General features: G+C 45.2%; 1 protein-coding gene across 2 annotated transcripts in view; it reads right to left on the reverse strand.

The window, feature by feature from the left end:
- Positions 1–476: 476 nt before the first annotated feature.
- BZW2 (basic leucine zipper and W2 domains 2) overlaps positions 477–17,038 on the reverse strand; it is an 80,083-nt gene continuing 63,521 nt past the window's right edge. For both annotated transcript variants that reach the window (XM_029070605.2, XM_029070604.2), the window contains 3 exons: positions 14,558–14,696; positions 3,395–3,517; positions 477–908 (listed from right to left, as the gene is read on the reverse strand). In XM_029070605.2, coding sequence (XP_028926438.1) covers positions 880–908; positions 3,395–3,517; positions 14,558–14,696 — 291 coding nt within the window. In that variant the 3' untranslated portion in view covers positions 477–879. The remainder of the gene's footprint in view (positions 909–3,394; positions 3,518–14,557; positions 14,697–17,038) is intronic.

Consider the following 17,038-nt stretch of genomic DNA (forward strand, 5'->3'; position numbering starts at 1 on the left):
AACTTGTATCCATCCCAGTGCTTGGCACACAGTAAATGCTTAACAAGTACCATTATTGTGATTACTATTATCCCATGACACAAGACTCCCATCAGCCCCCGTTCAAGCCAGGAAAGGACTTTTGCCAGAGGAACCTTCCTGAGTCTTTCATCTTTCCCCTTACATAAGACTCCAGGAGCCCAGCGCTTAGCACAGTGCTTTACACATATTATTCCTACTCCAGCTCCAAACGCCATGATCTGGACAGCCCGGGCTGGGGAACCCCAATTCGTATCAAAGACCCCTCTCCCTGAAAACAGAAAGTCCACGGTAACTTGGGCCCCCACAAAAGGACTCATCCGTTCACTCATTCAGTCGTATTTATTGAGACCCTACTGTGTGCAGAGCCCCGTACTGAGCGCTTAGAAAGTACAGTTCCGACTCCGAGGGGAATGTCGCCAGTGAGGTCGGGAGACAAAGACGCGGGGCAAGTGAGCTCAAATACAAAAAGCCATTTATTTCATCGTTATCGTCATCATATTTAAAATTTAAAAAGTGGTGTCATCCAATCACATTCACAAGCAAATACACAACTACCAACAGGCGCTGTTTGTGGGTGTTCACCGACTACCTGAAAAGATCACTGCTAATAAAAAGGAGTCCCGGGCACATTCGCCATTCGTTCTTTCCTACCGGGCTCCTTGTTGGACGGCTTGGAGTTACCGGTGGAGTCCCAAGCCAGAGGGCCTGATGCTCCAGGTAGGCAGTGGATTAACCATTTTCTCCTACGCAACGGGTTGTCTACCCTAGAGTCATCCGAGTGACAGGGAAGGCTTGCTTCTCCATCCCGAAAGGCTCCGCTTCCGGACGAGGACGCCGAGAAAGCCCGCTGAAAAACATCTAATTCTCCTCTCCTTCCGATTCAGATTCTAGATGGGACGAAACAGAGGAGAAAAGCGTTTTCAAGCTGTTTGAAACAATACAGAGCTTTCCTTTCTTTTTAAAGAAGGCACCGTGAAGGGGAAATTCATCTTTCTGAACGTTTTTGTGGAGGAAAAAGGTCAGCGTGGGACTCGGGGGCTCAGCCACTCCGGGCACACAAAGATAATGGGCAGATCAAAGCCGGGTCCTTATCCAGATGAATGTTTTCATCCTTTATCTCTTTTCTGATGATGATGAGGATGATGATAGCATTTGTTAAGCGCTTACTTTGTGTCAAGCGCTGTTTCAAGTTAATCAGATTAGTCTGTCAGTCTTAATCCCCATTTTCCAGATGAGGTAACTGAGACCCGGCGAAGTTAAGCGACTTGCCCAAGGTTCATTCATTCAGTAGTATTTATTGAGCGCTTACTATGTGCAGAGCACTGTACTAAGCGCTTGAGAAGCAGCGTGGCTCAGTGGAAAGAGCACGGGCTTTGGAGTCAGAGGTCATGGGTTAGAATCCCAGCTCCGCCACTCGTCAGCTGTGTGACTTTGGGCAAGTCGCTTAACTTCTCGGTGCCTCAGTTACCTCATCTGGAAAATGGGGAATAAGACCGTGAGCCCCACGTGTGACAACCTGATTCCCCAGCGCTTAGAACAGTGCTCGGCACATAGTAAGCGCTTAACAAATACCAACATTATTACAAGTCGGCAACAGATAGAGACAGTCCCTGCCCTCTGACGGGCTTACAGTCTAATAGCAGACCAGTGTTGGAGCCAAGATTAGAACCCAGGTCTTTCTGACTCCCGGACCCACGCTCTATTCACTAGGCCATGCTGCTTCCGTGGCTCAGTGGAAAGAGCCTGGGCTTGGGAGTTAGAGGTCATGGGTTCGAATTCCAGCTCTGCCACTTGTCAGCTGTGTGACTGTGGGCAAGTCACTTAACTTCTCTGTGCCTCAGTTACCTCATCTGTAAAATGGGGATTAACTGTGAGCCTCACGTGGGACAAACTGATGACCCTGTATCTACCCCAGCGCTTAGAACAGTGCTCTGCACATAGTAAGCGCTTAACAAATGCCAACATCATTTTCCGGCAGGAGTTCCGGATGACTATGGGAAGGGAAAGAGGAGCCACATTTTCTCATTTTCTTTATATCATGGGAGACCGCCAAAATAGCAGTAGTGAAGTATGTGATCAAATACAGTTTATGGCCTGTGAAATAGGACTTAAGCACTTCCCCAGGAGCTGGTTTCCTGGAGCTCTTGAGCTGAAGGTGGTGGTTTTAATGGTCATGAAATCTTTTCTAAAACACCCCTTAAAATGACTATCAAAATGAATCAAGTTCTGTAGACATCACCCCCCACGCCCGCCCGCCGATTAAATTTCAAGCCAAATCCCCAGAGAGAGGTTTTGAGCAGAGACAAAGGGATTCAACTTGTAAATTGAGAGTTGGTAGAATTTAGATGACCCGGAGGGACATAAATATCCAAGAAGAGACAACTCCGAGGCCCAATATAAGCATCCTGTTGTTGCACAATCCTTGTGGAATTTGGTATGCGCTTACTATGTGCTAAGCACTGTTCTAAGCACTGAGGTAGATACAAGACAATCAATTGGACACCGTCCCTGTCCCACTTGGGGCTCACACTCTTAATCCCCATTTTACAGATGAGGTAACTGAGGGCCAGAGAAATGAAGTGACATGCCCAAGGTCACACAGTAGACACGTGGCAGAGACGGGATTAGAACCCAGGTCCTTCTGACTCCCAGGCCCGTGATCTATCTATTATGCATTTGGATCTGTACCCCTTAAGCACTCATCCTGCACCCGCGGTACTTCATGACTATAAGCTCGCCGTGGGCAGGGAAGACGTCTACCAACTCTGTAATATTGTACTGTTCCAAGTGCTTAGTATAGTGTTCTGCACATAGTAAGCGCTCAATAAATGCCACTGATTGACTGATCGACTCAAGCACTCGACCTTTTAACTCTGCTGCTTCCCTCCTTCTGGGCAGGGGTCATGACTCCCAAATCCATTGTATTGGACTTTCCCAGGTGCTCAGTACAGTGTTCTGTGCTCAGTAAGTGCTCAGTAAATACCAACGATGGCTGGATTTTGCAGGAACCCATCCCCACGAACATAGATTTTGCATAGATTTTGCAGGAACCCACGAGAAGCAGCGTGGCTCAGTGGAAAGAGCACGGGCTTTGGAGTCAGGGCTCATGAGTTCGAATCCCAGCTCTGCCACTTGTCGGCTGTGTGACTGTGGGCAAGTCACTTCACTTCTCTGTGCCTCATTTGCCTCATCTGTAAAATGGGGATTAAGACTGTGAGCCCCACGTGGGACAACCTGATTCCCCTATGTCTACCCCAGCGCTTAGAACAGTGCTCGGCACATAGTAAGCGCTTAACAAATACCAACAACATTATTATCCCCCCGCCGGCTTCCTCTGATGACGCGAAGAGATCTGTAGGTGGGAAAATCTTACCTTCTTCGGCGTTTTGCAGCCACTCGACGAATTTCTTCATCTGGTCGAGGAAGACGCTTTTCCCTTTCCCGACGTGTGCTTCCTTGTACCACTTCAGGATGGCTTCTTCGCTCAGGACATCAGCTGCAGTTTAGACCAGAGATTACAAAGGTTAGGCTATGTAGAAGAAATGGATCGTTCAGTCGTATTTAGGGAGCGTCTACTGTGTGCGGAAGACTGTACTAAGTGCTTAGGAGAATACAATATAGCAAAAAACAGACACACCCCCTGCCTACAAGGAGCTTATTTGATCGGAAGCAGAGAGCTGAAGGAAAAGTGTGAGCGAGTACATCAGCGTGGCTCAGTGGAAAGAGCCCGGGCTTCGGAGTCAGATGTCATGGGTTCGACTCCCGGCTCTGCCACCTGTCAGCCGTGTGACTGTGGACAAGTCACTTAACTTCTCTGTGCCTCAGTTACCTCATCAGTAAAATGGGGATTAACTGTGAGCCACCTTGGGCAAGTGACTTAACTTTTCTGCCTCGATTTACTCATCTGTAAAATGGGGATTCCATCTCCGTTCTCCTCCCTCCTTAGACCACAAACCCCATGTGGACAGAGCTCATGTACAACTTGATCATCTTATATTTACCCCAGTGTTTCATACAGTGCCTGGCACATAGTACACACTTAACAAGTGATATTAAAAAGAATAAACATAAAAAACCAAGTATTATATTTAAAGGAAATTGCACTACCATATTCACTGGAAATAATCAATCAATGCTAATTAATGAGTGCTTACTCTATGAAGGGCACAGTACTAACCGCTTGGGAGAGTACAATACCATCAGAGTTAACAGACACATTCCCTGGCAAACACGAATTGACAGTCTAGAGGGGAAGACAGACATTAGTATAAATAAGTGATTTATACTATGTAATATATGGATGTGTACAGAAGTGCTACGGGCCTGAGAGAAAGGCAAATATCAAATGCCCAAAGGGCTCAGATCCAAAGTGCACAGACAACACAGACTAGAGAGGGAGCCGGAAAAGAAGCTTAATCAGGGAAGGCCCATTCGAGGAGACGTGACCTGAAAAAACGATCGATTGTGTTTACGGAATGCTTACCGTGTGCGGTGCACTAACCTTAATGAGGGTTTGACAGTGGGGAAAGTGGTGATCTGGCATCTGTGGAGGGGGTGAGAGTCCCAGGCCAGAGGAAGGACATGGAAAAGGGGTTGGTGGCAAGATAGATGAGATGGAGACACAGTGAATAAGCTGGGGCTGGAGGAGCGGAGGTGTGGGGTCTGGGCTGGAGTAGGAGATTAGTGAGGTGGCAAGCTGATTGTATGCTTTAAAGCTGATGGCAAGGAGTTCCTGTTTGATGTGGAGGTGGATGAGCAGCCAATGGAGGTTCTTGAGGAGTGGGGAGACAGGGACTGAACATTTCTGTAAAAAAAAGATCCGGGCAGCAGAGTGATGTAAGCAATGGGATGGGTTCACGATTATCAGTTCAGAAATAGTCCCTATCCAACACTGAGCTCACAGACTATTTACTTCCAATTTATGGATGAGACAACAGGTGCCCAGAAGTCTAGACTTTCCCAAGGTCACACGGTAGAGGCCAGGGGCAGCCTCAAACTTGGGTGCCCAGGTCCTGTGGCTGTTTCTGATGGTCTAAATTACTAATCTTTGAAAACACACTAAATGACGGCCATTCACCACCTCCTACCACCCCAGGTTTCCTGGGCAGGCTGGACACTGTTTGGGGATTGAATTATTATTATTCAGCCATCTTGCTCAAGGAGTCTGGAGAGGAATGGTAAGAGAGGGACGGGGAGATAACTGGAGGGAGTTGTGGGGGCTCAGGAGAGGGGTTTTTTTAGGACCGGGGAGACATGGGCACGTTTGAAAGCACTGGGGAAGAAGCCATTGGCTAATAAACACTTGAAGATGGAGGTCAGGAAGGGAAGAAGGAAGGGGACAAATGCTTTGATAATATGTGAAGGGATGGGGTCTAAGGCACAGGTGAGGAGGATGGCGACTTACTCTTGAGATCCTGCTGGGAAAGACGGAAGAGTTGAAGGAGGGGCAGGAGGAGGGAGGGACTGGAGAGGCGCAGGGGAGATTTTAGGGAGACTATGCCTCGTCGTTTCAATTTTCTCAATAAAGTAGGTGGGCAGGTCATTGGGGCAAGACATTGGGGAGTCGGGGAGACAGGGAGTTTGAGGAGGGAGTTAAATGTCTGGAGCTACCGGCAAAGACAATGGGCACGGGAGTCGATAAAGGTGAAGTAATGATGTTGCCGGGCAGAGGAAAGAGCAGAGTTAAAACAAGCTGGGATGAACAATAATAAGTGCTTACTATGTGTCAGGAACTATACTAAGCGATGGGGTGGATGAGTTAGAGATGGACACGGTTGGCCTATTATCTGGATCTCTGCCAGTAACGCTCTGCTGCTCGTGCACAAGAGCAAATGAACTGGACCATGGAGGTGATCCAGGGCTGTGGATTAGTGGTATGCGATTGATGGCGAGTGAGTAAATTGAGTTCAGTAGAGAGGGTGGAGTTGAAGGCATCAATTTTGTTGTCAAGGGACAGTAGTTTGGGTATGGAGACTAAATGGGGTGTGATGACTTGAGAAAATTGGATGGGGTCTAAAGATTGGAAGCCTCTGAAGGGGAATAGGACAGATTTGTAGAGAGGGGGTATAAGGGAGAGAAGGGAGGTTGTTGTCCGATAGAGGGATTTCAGAGTCGGCGAGGGTAACGATTGTATAGCAATCGCAGAACTGAAGTGGTCAAAATAATTGAATACATGTATATACAAAAGTGCTGAAGTTAAGTACGAATTGACTAGGGAATGTTGGAGGAGGCGGGACGTTAAGAGGGCTTTGGATGTTGGGAGAGTTGTGGTCTGTCAGATTTTGGGAGGGAGGGAGTTCCAAGCCACGAGAGTGGTGTGCGAAAGGTGATGGAGATTCGAGAGAGAGGACGAGCTAGAAGGTTGGCAAGAGAGGGGCTATACTGTGGGGAACAGTGGGTGAAGTGAGCAGATAGGTCATGAAGGATGAGTTGGAAGAGATCCTTGAAGCCAATTCTGGGGAGTTAACTCCTGAGAGAGCTCCCACTAAGAACCTAGAATCCAAAATTAAAACTCCTGATATGGAGCATTTGAGCACTTGGAAGGACTCTAGGAAGACCACTAGAAAAGCCTCACTAAGAGGGAGCGAAAAACCCTTCCCTCAATTTTACTGAAAGCGAGGACAGCAGAGGAAACATTAGGAGGACTAGGCAGAAAACTGGGAGTTAATTACCAAGGAAAGACCAGATGAGAGTGGCTCGTTGTGAGCAAAAGGAATGATAGACAAGGAGGCAAAACAGAAAACAGCACCAGACACTGCAAACATTAAAGATCACAGCACAAGGCCAGCCTTTAAGCGAGCACAGTAAGGCCGGGACTGTGGATCCCACTTTACCCTTTTCAGCCACTCACGGACTCACAGGTTGTCAGTAGTGTTTTCTTCAAATACAAAGGACAACTGTAGGTGTTCTAAATAGTGAAAAATGAGCACCTTATATTCAGAAAAGTGAAAAATAAGGATGAATTAGACCGCAGAATTGAGAATGATCGAGTGGTTGTGGACGAAGGACCACTGACTTTTGTTTTCTTCACTCAAAAATGAAGCCTAGCTTTTGGTACAGGGCTGAATCTTTCCAACGAAAATAAAATTTCCTCACAAAGAAGCAATCGCCAGCTTTCTTTTCACTTCTGAAAGCATTATTTATAATTAATTCATTCTTACAGCTCTGTTATTTATAAAAGATAATGATTAACTGTCTCCAGAGATATTCAATTAAACCATTGGCCCTGACAGAGGGAGAGTGGTTTAATCATCCACAGGTTTTTATAAGACTTTGGGAGTGAAACTTCTTATTAATTGCCTTATTTTTGATTACAGGTGATTAAGATGACATTTAAATCCTGAGCAGCAGTTCCCCCTAAACTGGGTGGCTTAAATGAGAAAGTTTTCTTTCTTAAAATATCTTCCAGCCAGAACGAATGTTTTGTTAAGAACAATTTATATACTGATAGCATGGCCATTTGAAGGACAACTGGAATACGGAGCTCAGAAGATATTTTTAAGGAGGGTCCTCTGAATTTATACAGTACTTGAGGCACATACTAAGTGCTTAACAAATGCTATTTTATTATTATCATTATTAGTATTATTTCTAATATCTCCTTATATGCTTGTAGGATGGAGAGGCTTTGGACACACAGAGGTTCAGACATTTACAGATGGAACCTTTATTTTATTTTTGTGGGTATCCTTATCCTTGTCTTTATGTTCATTTTGTGTTTTTATTTTATTTTTTTTTCCCTTATATGTCCATTGCAGTCCCCTTTCCACCTTTTGTCTAAACCTCACCCATGTTTTCTTTCTCAGCATTAGAATAGTGCTTTGTAATCAATCCTATTTATTGAGTGCTTACTATGTGCAGAACACTGTACTAAGTGCTTCGGAGAGAACAATGTAACAAAGTTGATAGACACATTCCCTGCCCATCAGGAGCTTATGGTTTGGAAGGGGAGGCAGACATCATTACAGATAAATGAATCACACAAATAAATAAATCAGCATGACTGTTGTGGGGTGAATTAGGGGAGGAAATCCAAGTGCAAGGATGATGCAGAAGGAAGTGGGAGAAGAGGAAATGAGGGCTTAGTCGGAAGAGATCTTGGAAGAGATGTGCTTCTAACGAAGCATCGAAGGTGGGCAGGGAAACTGTCTGTCAGATATGCAGGGGCAGGGAGTTCTAGACCAGAGGCAGGACAGCGAGATAGGCGAGATGGAGGTACAGAGATTAGGTTGGCTTTAGGGGAGCAAATTGTGCAGGCTGGACTGGAGAAGGAGAGCAGTGAGGTAAGAAGAGAGAAGGCAAGGCGAATGAACGCTTTAAAGCTAATGGTGGGAAGTTTCTGTTTGAGGCAGCGGTGGATTGGCAACCACTGGGGTTCTTGAGGAGTGGGGAGACATGGATTGAACACTTTTTTAGAGAAATGATTCAGGCAGCAGAGTGAAGTATGGACGGAAGTGGGGAGAGACGGGAGGCAGAGAGGTCAGCGAGGAGGCTGATGCAGTAATCACAGAAGCATAAAATAAGACCTTAGCAAGGCAGCTATTTGGATGGAGAGGAAAGGGGGGATTTTAACAACTTTATGAAAATGGAACCAACAAGATTTGGGGGCAGATTGAACACAGTTGCACTTACTAAGTACTTTCATTACTACCACTACAAGTACGATCACAAGTCTCCCTGCCTCCTGGCTCTCCCCACTCCAGTCTATACTTCACACTGCTGGCCGGATTTTTCTAAAAAAAAGTTCAGTCCACATCTTCCCCACTCAAGAACCTCGAGCGGTTGCCCATCCACCTCCTCATCAAACAGAAACTCCTGGACACAGCTTTAAAGCACTCAATCAGTTCACCTCCTTCAACCTTACCTTGCTGATTTTCTACCACCAACCTGACCGCGGGGTTCACTCCTCTAATACCAACCTGCTCGCCGCACCTCCTTCTCGTCTCTTTCACCGCCGACCCCTTGCCCACCTCCTGCCACCCCCCAATATGCGACAGACCACCACTCTCCCCACCTTCCAACACTTATTAAAAGGACATCACCTCCAAGAGGCCTTCCCTGACTAAGCCCTAGTAATTCCCCACTCCTTCTCTCCTGTGTTGCTTATGCACTTGACTCTGGACCCTTTAAGCTCTTGAAATTCATCCCACCCTCAGCCCCACAGCAGGGATGCACATACTCCTAATTTATTTCAATGTCTGTCTCCCTGTCTAAACTGAACTCACTGAGGTCACACTGTACTCTCCCCAGTGTTTAGTACAGGTGCTCTGTACTCACACTCATTAAATACCGTTAATTGACTGATTTTTTTTTACTACTATATACATTCCAAAACTTGGTAGGTGGAAGAGTTTGGGGATATAGAACTTTCTACGTTACAGTTTAATCGTAATGATACTTAGCCGAGTCATAATATACCAGAAAAATAAAAGTAAAAATTTCAAATGAGTTTTTCAATCACTCAGATGCTCACAAAAATTACATATAAAACCAAGTGTTAAAGCATCTTTTCCTCCTCGGTCTACAAATGTCTTCCTATGCACATCAATCCACTTTATACACAAAATCTATCTGGCATAAAAGGAAACAAAAGCAACTACCGAAAAGATAACTCCTTGGTAAATCTCAATCATAACGCAAAGATTCTTTTCTCGTCTGCAAGGAACTTAAGTCCCGAGGGACTCCATGCACTCAAATTAAAAAAAAAAAGTTATTTGTTTCAGTGCAGGAAACTGAAATTGCTGCTGGTAGCACAGTAGCTCACAGGCTTTAAAAAAATTACATTCAGCTTCAAATTCGTGAATCCTAACTCCTCAGAGATGTATTTTCAAAGCTGAGGAAATTGTTCTGGGAATATGTTTTCAGCGGGGCCTGGGGCAGGGAGGTTTAATGTGAACCTGAGCTGCCTTGTGCTCTCTCCCACCTGCTGAGTCTAGGCAACTCTGGATTATACAAGACTATTATCCAATTTGTGGATTACTGAGGGCCCCCTGGACCTGCCTCTGGGTCATTTAGCTTCTTGGGCTTCCATTAAAACTGGTAAGAAGAAGTGGTGCCTAAGTAAGAAGCAGCACGGCCTAGTGGATAGAGCACAAAACTGGGAGTCAGAAGGACCCGGGCTCTAATCCCGGCTCCGCCACTTGTCTGCAGCGTGACCTTGGGAAAGTCACTTCACTTCTCCATACCTCTGTTCCCTCATCTGGAAAATGGGAATGAAGACTGTGAGCCCCATGTGGGACACGGACTGTATCCCACCTGCTTAGCTTTGTAACTAACCCAGCACTTAGTAGAGTGCCTGGCACATAGTAATAATAATAATGACAACGGTATATATTGAGCACTCACTATGTGCCGGGCACTGTTCTAAGCACTGGCATAGATACAAGCAAATCGAGTTGGACACAGTCCCCGTCCCATGTGGGGCTCAGAGTCTCAATCCCCATTTGGCGGATGAAGTAACTGAGGCACAGAGAAGTGAAGTAACTTGCCCAAAGTTACATTGCAGACAAGTGGCAGAGCCGGAATTACAACCATGATCTTCTGACTGACTGAAAAGCCCAGAAAGATGAAAGAAAAGTCCACTTGTACGCTACTGCACTATTCCCCTCAACTGTGAGTTTGATATCTTCAAGTAAGAAAATGAGAAAACACTCAGGATTTGAAAGCAGGGTTATATTACTCTCTGAAATTATTTGGAACCATCAATCTTGTTTTGCTGTTTTTCCAAAATCTTGGAGTTCCAAGAGAGAGTCAACATGTAATGGATTGTAATGTATTGAATACAAATAATTTTTATGTTTCTGATAATGATAATTTTTGTCAATTGCTTACCATGGGCCAAGCACTGTACTAAGCACTGGATGAGATACAAAGACAATGAGTTTGGAGGGGTTCTTGGTCAAAGGGGAAAGAAGGATAGGCACAGAGAAGCGACTTGCCCAAGGTCCCAGAGCAATCAAGTGGTGAAGCCAGCATTAATAATAATAATAATGTTGCTATTTGTTAAGCACTTAGTATGTGCAGAGCACTGTTCTAAGTGCTGGGGGAGATACAGGGTAATCAGGTTGTCCCACGTGAGGCTCACAGTTAATCCCCATTTTACAGATGAGGGAACGGAGGCACAGAGAAGTTAAGTGCTTGCCCACAGTCACACAGCTGACAAGTGCCAGAGCCGGGAGTCAAACTCATGACCTCTGATTCCGAAGCCCAGGCTCTTTTCCACTGAGCCACGCTGCTTCCCGTTAAAACCCATGTCCCCTGAATCCAGGACCTGTGCATTCTCCACTAAGCAAATTGCGACGTTTATTTATTAAGTACTTGCTATGTGCCAAGCACTGTGCTAAGGGCTGGGGAAGATTCAGGATAATCATATCGGACATAATACCTGTCCTACATGGGGTTCACGGTCTAAGGGGGAGGGAGAACAGGGATCTTATGTTCATTTTTCTGCTGAGGAAACTGAGGCACATAGAAGTTACATGATTTGGCCAAGGCAAATGGCGGAGCTGTGACTGGACCCTGGGTTTCCTGACTTCCAGTCCCATGGATTTCTCTGCTCTCAACACAGGGTAATAAAATGTTAACATGCATTATGAGAGCACAACATCATAATTCACCTGTCCTTTATCTCTGAGGGTACAAGAGAGGCAGCACAGTGTAGTAGATAGAACACCTGTGTGGGTTCCAAATCCCAGCTCTGTCACTTGTCTACTGAGTGACCTTGGGTAAGTCACTTTACTTCTTTGGGCCCGTTACCTCATCTGGAAAATGAGGATTAAGACTTTGAGCCCCATGTGAGACAGGGACTGGTTCCTACCTGATTAACTTGTACCTTTTCATTAATTCATTCATTCAATAGTATTTATTGAGTGCTTACTATGTGCACAGCACTGTACTAAGCGCTTGGAATGTACCTTCCCTGCTACTTAGAACAGTGCCTGGCATATAGTAGCTCTGAACAAATATTAAAAAAAAAGAACAGGAATCCCAACAATTCCTTAAATTTAAAAGATTTTCTCCCCACGATTTGATGAGAAAACAGAATACATGCACACCCAGTGTACAGAAGACCGAGACTCATTTCTATTCACTGTTTTTCCTCCAGCAACTATAAGCTGTCATTATTAAATTCCGTAACATCCATCTCCCACAACATACGGCATACATCTCTATAGCAACTTCAGGCTATAAATGATCCGAGACATCAATGAAAAGGTAAACCTGAAACCAATTAACTTCTCCGATCGCCGAGACAGTTGGGCCGCAGTAAATGAGATCAGAAACATCGAAAAGGACAATTTATTTGTGCATTCACTATGTCAGTAGCGAGGCACTTAGAAGGTTTAAAACAACCTTATATATTGTGCGTGTGCGCGCGCACGCGCACACACACACACACACACACACACACACTGTCTGACATGATTACCTTCTATTTACCCCAGCACGTGGTACAGTGCTTAGCACATAGCAAGCGCTTAACAAATATCACACAACACACATGCACACACACACACACAGACAGAGAAAAAAGCTGCTATCTTCCCCGATTCCTGTCTCTGAGCACAAGGATCGTTCAGCCCAGGAACAATTCCAGAAGGTGTGTGGTGATCAGGAAGGTTCCAACATAATCGCTCCCTCCTGTCCCTTGCATTAAAAATAGTCTTGATGGCAGGGCCCTCGCTGGTCTTTCCCCATCTCCTGCAGCCCAGTCAATAATAATAATAATAATAATAATAATAATAATAATAGTATTTGTTAAGTGCATGCCACATACAAGGCACTGTACTATCTCTAATGGGGGCACAGTCTTAATCCCCATTTTACAGATGAGGTAACTGAGGCACAGAGAAGTTCATTCATTCATTCAAGAGAATTTACTGAGAGCTTACTATGTGCAGAGCACTGTACTAAGCGCTTGGAATGTTAATTCATCAACAGATAGAGACAATCCCCGCCCAATAATGGGCTCACAGTCTAAATGGGGAAGTGATGTGCCCACGGCCACACAGCAGACAAGTGGCGGAGCCGGGATTAGAATCCATGACCTTCTGACTCCCAGGCCTGTGCTCTACTCAGTAGGCCATCTTGCTGCAAAAAACTGCTTCGACCCAAGAGCCTGCACAGTGCCTGGCACATAGTAAGCGCTTAACAAATACCAACATTATTATTAACATTATTATTAGTAAGAGCTTAAGAAACACCATAAGAAAAAGGCCAGTGGGCTAAACCCCGGGTCCCTGACCTGCCTCCGGGAGTGAAAGCCCAGGCTCATTGCCCTCCAAGGGTCAGTTTGGATGGTGCAGCGTGGCTCAGTGGAAAGAGCACGGGCTTTGGAGTCAGAGGTCATGGGTTCGAAACCCGGCGCAGCCACTTGTCAGCTGTGTGACTTTGGGCGAGTCACTTAACTTCTCGCTGCCTCAGTTCCCTCATCTGTAAAATGGGGATGAAGACTGTGAGCCCCACGTGGGACGACCTGATTCCCCTGTGTCTATCCCAGCGCTTAGAACGGTGCTCGGCACATAGTAAGCGCTTAACAAATACTAACATTATTATTATGGTGGTCTGACAAAGGCGACACGGAGGGAAGGGCAGCGGCAGAAAAGAATGAGAGAAACTGCAACTACGTTCCTACCCAACTCCCCAGAGTCGTCCCGCCGCTGACCATCCCCCCCAGCACTCTGGAGAGTTGGTCACGTTGCCTGTTTTTCACATTCTTCTGCGGGCTCTCTTCCGCACCATGACAATGATATCTACGTTGGTGAGTGACTGCTTGTTTGAATAAGTGATGTATGGTGTTCTCTCTCTGACTCTGTCTCTCTCTAACAATCTTTTACCTAATAATTATTTTAAGTGTTACTCTGTGCCGAGCATTGTGCTGGGCATCTCAAGGCCTAGTGGAAAGAGACTGGGCCTGAGAGCCAGAGGACCTCTGCTCTAATCCCTTACCTGCGGTGTGACCCTGGACAAGTCACTGAATTTCTCAATGCCTCGGTTTCCTCATCTGAAAAATAGCATCCGTTCTACCTCCTGCTTAGAATGGGGGCCTCATGTGGTATAGAAACTGTATCCTACCTGTTTATCTTGTCCCTTACATCAGGGCTTGGCAACTGGTTAGCCCTTAAACCAATATCACAGTTATTACATAAGATACATTCAGTCCCTGTCCCACATGAGGGCTCACAATCTACAGAGGAGGGAGAGCAAGTATTTAAGCCCATTTTACAGAAGAGGAAACTGAGGCACAGATAAGCTCGGTGCCTTCGCCGAGGTCACACATCAGGCAGATGGAGGAGCCAGGATAAGAATCACGATCTTCTGACTCGCGGTCCCGTGATCTTTCCACTACACATAAAGAACACTCAAAATCACTTCACATAGATTCGCCCTCTCAGGGCTTTCGAAAAAAAAAAATCAGTTCACCATAAAAACACATTTTCTCTCTTCTCATGCCAAAAAAAAAATAAAAATTCACCCATAACTCTTCAGAAGGAAATGGGAGTCTGCTGAAAAAAAACCAACCGACACAGATAGATACCTTTGTAGAAGAGCACCACAATCTTCTGGAAAGCTTTCATGAAATGAATGTTGTCATAACAGTACTCTTGAACTTTCTGGAGGAGGATTAACTCTGACTGACCTTGAGAACTGAACACAGCCAGCAGAGGTGCGTAATGCTGGAAAGGATGAGGAAGAAACATTACTCCGCGGAGTAGCAATCACCAGCCCTCGGTCTGCAGGCTACTCTTCACCCCAAACTCAATTTTAACAGTTCCGTCGTTTCCTACAGTGCTGCAACTAGAACATCCCCAGATTCTTGACATTTGACTTACAACATACTTCCAATGCGGAAATTCTAACAACTCTTTGACATTGTCTTTTTCAGCAGCGTGGCTCAGTGGAAAGAGCCCAGGCTTGGGAGTCAGAGGTCATGGGTTCTAATCCCGGCTCCACCACTTGTCAGCTACGTGACTTTGGGCAAGTCACTTCACTTCTCTGGCTTCAGTTATCTCATCTGTAAAATGGGGATGAAGTCTGTGATCTCCACGTGGGACAACCTGATTACCTTTACAGTGCTTGGCACATAGCAAGTGCTTAACTAATTATTATTGATTATTATTACAGTCTCTCCTCCTGTGTCCAGTAGAAACAAAAACTAGACGGAGCCTTGGGATCACATTTCTTCCTCTCCTGTGAGGAACGAGCAAGGAAATGTTCACTTCTCTGCACACTTTCCTTTGGTTCGACGGGGGATGAGTGAATTTCTGAAGCTCTAACAACGGACTCTCTCTAAAGTCCTAATTCCACATCTCTCTCTCTAGGCATGTAGCTTGGTTCTAAACTCTGTCAATTCAGGGTTTCTTAACGTGAGCCTTTTGGTCTGAGATACAGGCCTATCTACCTATGCAACATTGGCAACAGTGAATACCGTAAACTGCCGTAAAATGCTAAATACAATTTTGGAAGTTTCTCTAGAATCAAAGATAAATTTTGCAAAGAATTGAAAAATCACATGATATAATCAATTCATTAACAAATACTGAAATATTTCAGTTCAATGAATACGAAGAAAAATCTAAAACACTGAGGTAGCGCTGATGTGACTGAAATAGCTCAGTTGGATGAACATTAGATTGAAGATCTAAAGATATCTGGTTTGATTCCAGTTAAATAGCTCAGTGTTAATAGCTATATAAATAAATATATTTATATTCATAACTGCCTCCCCCTCTAGACTGTAAGCTTGTTGCAGGCAGGGGATGTGTCTGTTATATTGTGCTCTCCCAAGTACTCAGTACAGTGTTCTGCACACAATAAGTGCTCAATAAATACGATTGACTGATGTCTTTCACATAAGTGTTTTGCACCTGTTTTCCATTATATAACTATAATACAAGAACTGGAATTACGTCTGAGGATCTGGAAATGGGACTGCCAATTACTGAGGTTTTGGTTTCACAGGTGAACGTTTCATCTCCGTTCCATAGATTTACTGTCCCGACCCACTCATTCTTTCACTTCATTTATTGAGCATTTACTGTGTGCAGAGCACTGTACTAAGTGCTTGGGAGAGTACAATACAAAAATGAACAGACACACGAGAGGTCCAGCGAACGCACACAGTTGGGCTGAAAAAAATCTGGCGCAATTTCTCTTTTGTCCCTAGTAATGATTCTTCTTTAAGCAGCCCAAAACCCTATCTCCCTTATCAGCAATCCCCCAGTGCAGTCTGAATCTGACGGCTATTTAACCCCAAAGAATATGTTAACTATGATCATCTCAGAGTCAATCAGCGTACAAATGAAAGCCTCAAGGAGAGGAAACATTCAACTACTTATCTGGGCTCTGAATCTTGGAGTAATAATAATAATGATAATACTGGTATAAATAGATCAAAGTAGATAAGTAGTACTAAATGAGGGATCGGGATTAACTGATGAAGGTAGTAATGGTATTTATTCACTGCTTACCATATGTAATTCACTGTGCTGTGCACTGGGTAATTTGAAGAGGATGAATTCAGACTGTCCCTGTCCCACATGGCTTTCACAATTAAAGAGGTGGTGAGAGCAGGCTTCTCAAGCAGCAGGGTATAGTGGGTAGAGCACGGGCCCGGGAATCAGAAGGTCATGGGTTCTAATCCCGGCTCCGCCACTTGTCTGCTGTGTGACCTTGGACAAGTCACTTATCTGTGCCTCCCTCATCTGTAAAATGGGGATTGAGACTGTGAGTCCCACGTGGGACAGGGACTCTGTCCAACCTGATTTGCTTGTATTCACCCCAGCGCTTAGTACAGTGACTGGCACATAGTAAGCGCTTGACAAACACCATAATTATTATTATTTTGCAGATAAAGAAATTGATGCATAGGGAGGTTAAATGATTTGCCTAAGGTCACATAGCAGGCCAGTGGCAGAGTTGGGACTAGAACCCAGGTCTCCTGGCTCCCAGCCTCATGCTCTTTCCCACCAGGATTGCGTGAGTGGTGGGGGGAAACGGGAAGGAAGATCCACACTTG

The sequence above is a fragment of the Ornithorhynchus anatinus genome, chromosome 8, assembly GCF_004115215.2.
Source record: "Ornithorhynchus anatinus isolate Pmale09 chromosome 8, mOrnAna1.pri.v4, whole genome shotgun sequence".
NCBI lineage: Eukaryota > Metazoa > Chordata > Mammalia > Monotremata > Ornithorhynchidae > Ornithorhynchus > Ornithorhynchus anatinus.